The sequence below is a fragment of the Mastacembelus armatus genome, chromosome 5 (assembly GCF_900324485.2).
Source record: "Mastacembelus armatus chromosome 5, fMasArm1.2, whole genome shotgun sequence".
NCBI classification, from domain to species: Eukaryota; Metazoa; Chordata; class Actinopteri; order Synbranchiformes; family Mastacembelidae; genus Mastacembelus; species Mastacembelus armatus.
The window spans coordinates 26,648,936-26,655,143 of record NC_046637.1 but is presented as its reverse complement, the minus strand read 5'-3'; the positions used below and the strand labels follow the sequence as shown (position 1 = coordinate 26,655,143).

At 43.7% G+C, this 6,208-nt stretch overlaps 1 protein-coding gene across 1 annotated transcript; it reads left to right on the top strand.

The window, feature by feature from the left end:
* Window positions 1-1,486: 1,486 nt before the first annotated feature.
* Window positions 1,487-5,298, top strand: LOC113131069 (E3 ubiquitin-protein ligase DTX3L-like). The gene is made up of 7 exons (XM_026308123.2): window positions 1,487-1,694; window positions 1,799-1,850; window positions 2,438-2,639; window positions 2,908-3,047; window positions 3,122-4,321; window positions 4,433-4,650; window positions 4,757-5,298. Exons 1-7 carry the CDS (start codon window positions 1,687-1,689, stop codon window positions 4,824-4,826), a joined length of 1,890 nt encoding a protein of 629 aa, XP_026163908.1. The 5' UTR covers window positions 1,487-1,686; the 3' UTR covers window positions 4,827-5,298.
* Window positions 5,299-6,208: the final 910 nt, after the last annotated feature.

Here is a 6,208-nt window from a genome sequence, read left to right as displayed (position 1 = left end):
TGTAGGGCAGTGTAGGGCTGTGTAGGGCTGTGTAGGGCAGTGTAGGGCTGTGTAGGGCGTGTAGGGCAGAGGCTGTGTAGGGCTGTGTAGGGCAGTGTGAGGGCAGTGTAGGGCTGTGTAGGGCTGTGTAGGGCAGTGTTAAGCAGTGTGGGCTGTGTAGGGGTTGTTAGGGCAGTGTAGGGCAGTGGGTAGGGGGCAGTTCTTAGGGCGTGTAGAGGCTGTGTAGGCTGTGTAGGGCAGTGTAGGCAGTGTAGGGCTGTGTAGGGCAGTGTTGGGCAGTGTAGGGCAGTGTAGGGCTGTGTAGGGCTGTGTAGGGCAGTGTAGGGTTGTGTAGGGCTGTGTAGGGCAGTGTAGGGCAGTGTAGGGCAGTGTAGGGCTGTGTAGGGCAGTGTAGGGCTGTGTAGGGCAGTGTAGGGCAGTGTAGGGCTGTGTAGGGCAGTGTAGGGCAGTGTAGGGCTGTGTAGGGCAGTGTAGGGCTGTGTAGGGCAGTGTAGGGCAGTGTTGGGCAGTGTAGGGCTGTGTAGGGCAGTGTAGGGCTGTGTAGGGCTGTGTAGGGCTGTGTAGGGCTGTGTAGGGCAGTGTCGGGCTGTGTAGGGCTCTGTAGGGCTGTGTAGGGCTGTGTAGGGCTGTGTAGGGCAGTGTAGGGCTGTGTAGGGCTGTGTAGGGCAGTGTCGGGCTGTGTAGGGCTGTGTAGGGCTGTGTAGGGCTGTGTAGGGCAGTGTAGGGCTGTGTAGGGCTGTGTAGGGCAGTGTCGGGCTGTGTAGGGCTCTGTAGGGCTGTGTAGGGCAGTGTAGGGCTGTGTAGGGCTGTGTAGGGCAGTGTAGGGCTGTGTAGGGCAGTGTCGGGCTGTGTAGGGCTGTGTAGGGCTGTGTAGGGCAGTGTAGGGCTGTGTAGGGCTGTGTAGGGCAGTGTAGGGCTGTGTAGGGCTGTGTAGGGCAGTGTAGGGCTGTGTAGGGCTGTGTAGGGCTGTGTAGGGCTGTGTAGGGCAGTGTAGGGCTGTGTAGGGCTGTGTAGGGCAGTGTAGGGCTGTGTAGGGCAGTGTCGGGCTGTGTAGGGCTGTGTAGGGCTGTGTAGGGCAGTGTCGGGCTGTGTAGGGCAGTGTAGGGCTGTGTAGGGCTGTGTAGGGCTGTGTAGGGCAGTGTCGGGCTGTGGTAGGCAGACAACCTGTCAAGCAAACAATGACTCAACAGAGGTATATGAACAGAGAGACAAAACAAGGAACAGGTGAGACAAATCAACTAATCAGGTCAAAGTAAAGTGAACAAAAATGAAACAAAACTAGATCCTGTCATGATCCTTTCCAAAATAAAAGAAACAGGAAGTCCAAAAGTGCGGATCATGATATTATTATTATTATTTAGTCAACTATGAACAGATGTGTGCGGTACATTTCGTGAGTTTTCGCCGTTTGGCAGCTGGAGACAAATAATAAATACACACTAGTGGAGGAAGTAATTCAACCCTACCGAGCCTGTTTTTCTCGTCACGTCAGGTTTCTGTTTGTAGATGTTGCGAAGTTGCAAACACTTTCGTTTTCATTTTTTCGACGAGCCACATTTAGTCTTGTGTCTAAACAGATTTTTGCGCACCGTGTTTGTGTGCAAGCGCTTAGAAACCCCCAAAAAGCCGTGGTAGAGGTGCTCTTAAAAAGCTGGTCTTTGCGGACACTAACCTGTCAGAACCGACATGTTCGGGTGAGTCGAAGAAAGTAAAAGCAGCATATCAATATTTGCTATAGAAATGATTTACGGTTGACTACAGCAAATTTATACAGACACATCTGTGGTGTGTTTTAAAGGAGGTTTGCTGACTTCCTGCCAGGCCATGACGTGGGAGAGTCCATGCGCGCTGTGAGTGACCACATCTGGGTGAACACTGTATGAAAGTACAGGTGTTAAAAGAACTTGGGGATTATTAATTTGAGAAGAGGATACTGAGAAAAGGGGGCTTGGACTTAAGTTCACACTGAAGTCACACACACAGGGACCTGGGACTGGACCTGGACTCCACATTTGGCACTTACGAACAATCTTTCTTCTTTTTTTAATGCACCAATATTAAGGAAATGTCTGATGAGCTGAATGTGACTTGTCTGTCAAAAATACATCACAGGGTCTGAGACATTATGGAGCAGATAGACTACATTGATTTCACTAATTCATTAGTTCAGATTTCACTGTCAGACAAAGAAAATATTACAGATATGGAATGAAATCGGCTACATAAAGTTATAATTCTATAATATAATACTCCTTTTGTTGCTGGGGAGTGTGTATTTTTTTGCAGTAGCCTGTCAATAGTCTGTGGACTCACCATTTAACAGTAGTTGGTGCTTGTGTGTGTGTGTTTTTAGTTTGGCTTCAGTTTCACTGTATTTTTGATATTACTTATCTGATATGACTCAGTTTGAACAGTTTTCAACTCAAACTATTTTCAGACCTCAGGGCCTTCATCAGAGGCTCAAGGAGGGACTCTCCTTCAGCTCTCAGTGAACTGGTCAGAGCCTGGTCCACCAGAGAGACCTAGCGTTAAACTTCAGAAAGTTCTTCAGACTTGGTTCAACAAACAGAAAATGGAGAAAAGCTGCTCAGTTATTGGGTTCCTCAGAGATGCTGTGATAAAGATCACACCTGCCTCAGGTGAAGTATGACTATGTTTGTGACAGTGACATATCATATATCCAACTGATTACATACATATCTTTACATTGGCCGATAACATTCATTCAGTTTTCTGTATTAATGTCTAATTATATACAATATCAGGGAAATGTTTGGGTGCACTTTTTTTATTCAGTTGCTTTATAACAGTTATAGTACAACTTGTTTTGGGCACCATTCTGTGTTATATATTGTTATTGTTGTATTTGTCTGGCAAATTAATTTTATGTCTGTTTTTAATTTAAAGCCATGAGTGAACTTCAAGAGCTGGAAGGACAAACACTGAGCTGCAGAGATGGGCAAAAAGTCACAATAATGTCTGTTAGTCTGATACTGCAGGATGTTTCATTGAACACTTTGCCTCCATCTATGTCAGAGCCACCAGATGTATGTACTATGTATTCAACCAGTATGACTTGATTTTTACACTCACTATATTAATACACTTCTCTTTTATTCAGAAAAAAATTAAACTTGGGGACTCACGTTCTCTCAGCGGTTCAGCAGCTGGTTCTCCAGATGGAGAGGAGACATTTAAGCTTTCTGTCCCAGTTAGTCTTTACTGGTACGTGAACCACATGTACAGGGAGAAAATTGATCTTATAGAGAAAGAGACTGGAGTTAAAATCCTGGCAGAAGTGAAGGTGACACCTGAACCAAACCAGACAGATGCAGACCGACCCAAAGCTCTCTCTGAGTTCATAAGGCTTGTCCAGAATTGCTTGCCTGAATCCACAGGCTCAATTATTGATATCAACCACATGAATCCACAAGAGTGGAAGGACACAATGAAAATCATTGAAAAAAATAAGCTTTTGCTCACTCTGTCTTCTAAAGAAATGACCGTATTTGGGCCAAGTCAGGGTCGAGAAGCCGTCAGGAAGTCCCTAAATGCAGCACAGAAAAACAACACTACTTTTGGAGAGTCCACATGGGCGTCTCATGACACATCAGTGAAGATTGACATGAATGTTGAAGACCCTCTTGTTGAAGCAGGACTAACGATGGAGGAGAGCCACTGGAAGCAGATGATTTCCTCCATTAATGATGAATTAGATACGATCAAAGCGAAGTTTGGTGTGGATTTTAAAGAATCCGGTGTCAGTCAAGGCAAAGTTGATGTCAAAGCTTGTCACAGAAGCTCTGGAGGAAATGTGGCAATGGAGAGCCATGCTGTCAGAGCTCTTCTTCATCTGTACCAGAGGTTTACAACAACACCATTGGGCTTCACCCAGCACCGTGGAGCCAGTGGGTTCAGTGGTTCACCAAAGAACCTAAGGGATGATTTCTGGACAGAGGGGGCCTCCAGTGGACCTGTGCTGAATGGACAATCAAAGTACAGCAATGACAACACAGAAGCACCTACAGCAGGGGGAGCATCAGGAGAAGACAAAAATGAGGACACGTGTCCTATATGTATGGACACATTTACCAATAAGAAACAGCTGAAGTGTAAACATGAATTTTGTGAGGAATGTCTCCAACAGGCAGAGAAAAGCCTGGGACCCATCTGTCCTGTATGCAAAGACGTCTTTGGTACGATGGAGGGAGATCAGCCAGATGGACGCATGTCATGGATGACAAGTTCCTTTTCCCTCCCTGGATTCTCAAAATGTGGCACCATAGAGATCACCTACTCTATTCCAAGTGGACGACAGACGGTAAATTCCCTAATTTAACTATGTGGGAAAAAAAAAAAACAATGTCAGCTGTGTTCTAATTTTTTATTTGCTAATAAAGCTGTCAAATATAATCCACCTTTCACTTTGCAGAAAAACCACCCTAAGCCTGGACAGCCTTACCATGGTATTACTAGAACAGCATATCTGCCAGACAACAGAGAGGGCAGAGAAGTGCTGCGGCTGTTGGAGAAGGCGTTTGACCAGAAGCTCGTTTTCACTGTTGGGATGTCCAGAACTTCTGGTTTGGATAACCAGGTGATCTGGAATGACATTCATCACAAGACGTCCACTTCAGGAGGACCACAGCGGTACAGTAATCAAATCTCTAATGTCTTTAAAGTATGTATTCCTTTCACTATTATGTTCTACTGAAATCTTATGTATTAACCCTTGTACATACTTTGTGTTTTACAGTTTTGGGTATCCTGACCCTGACTACCTGAAAAGAGTCAAAGAGGAACTGAAGGCCAAAGGAATCAAGTGAAGGCTTTGATATGAAGTAGATTTAGAGGTTTATAGTCACAAGTCTAACTTTACACACAGGAAGAAATTTAACCCTCAAGTCAATTATTTAAAAGAAGTGATGAATGAAATGCACATTAGATTATACTGGATGCTGTTTCTAGTAGTAAGTTTTCATGTTATCAGTAAAGATTGGTTTGAGATGCACCAACCAGCATTTAGAGGTTTAAAGTTTGTGTGTGTGTTATATATACTGGCTTCACCTATTGGTGACCTGTCCAGGGTGTACCCCTGCCTTTCACCCAAAGAGAGCTGGGATAGGCTCCAGCAGATCCCTGTGACCCTGGTTAGGAAGAAGGGGTGCATAATGAATGAATGAAGTTTATAATAGTAAAAGAATCATATTTGCATACATATATTTAACTTTGTCCACAGTTCACATGATCAAATTTACTGTTGAAAAAATAAAGTATTAGGAAAAAGATTAAACCAAAGACTTTTCACTGGATGTTTCACTGTATCAGCACAATTTGTGTCTCAGAACATACATTTTTTGTACAGTTTTAGTCAATAACACTGCTTGTAAGCCTAGAATTGAAGTATGAAAGTTATGGGTCATTTTTTAAATGAAAAAAAAGATCACTAAAAAAAATTCTCAAAATGTATGTGTGATTTTAAACAGAGGTTTTTTATAAAGTGATGGCACTTCTCTTATACAAACACTTGCTGTTAGCAAAGCAAAGTAAAAACCTGTTATTGCAAGATATAGCTGACACATTTCTGACAGCAGCAGCGTTTCGAGACAGAGGCTGAGAATAGAGACCTATCTAGTGATCAAGGCAGAGTTCTATTAGTAGGCAGCAGTAATTGATTTTACTTAACTATTAAAATGAAGTGAAGGAGGAGAGCCTTTAATTTCAAATGTTACAGTGTAACATCCGACGTGTAGGAGAAAATGTCCATGACAGAGTGAATATATTTTCTTTGAGAAAACAAATCCATAAGTTTGGGTCCTTAAAGAGAAAATGTGCAAAATGTGAAAGATTTAGCGACATCTAGTGGTGAGATTGCAGAATGCAACCTTCTGACTGCTTCTCACACTTCAGCCAGCCTTTTCCAGGTGCAATGGCGGGCACGGTGGCCTTCACAGTGGCACTTGATTCCTTCTCTAGTGCCAGTGTTTAGTTTGTCCGTTCTGGGCTACTGTAGAAACATGGCGGCACAACATGGCTGCCTACTTAAAAGGAGACCTGCTCCCTATGCAGCTTTAAAAGGCTCATTCCCTAATGAAAAAAAAAACACAAAGATTGGTATTTTCTGTTTACACACTAATATGAAATATTAGACAGTGAACCTTTAAAATGGTGCTTGCGTGTCACAAGCATAATGTGGATGAAGAAAAAG

Excerpts from the sequence above, each read along its gene's own strand:
- LOC113131069 (XM_026308123.2), top strand. Across the intron at positions 1,851-2,437 it reads TGGGAGAGTCCATGCGCGCT|ACCTCAGGGCCTTCATCAGA; the intron begins GTGAGTGACCAC and ends AACTATTTTCAG. Across the intron at positions 2,640-2,907 it reads AAAGATCACACCTGCCTCAG|CCATGAGTGAACTTCAAGAG; the intron begins GTGAAGTATGAC and ends TTTAATTTAAAG.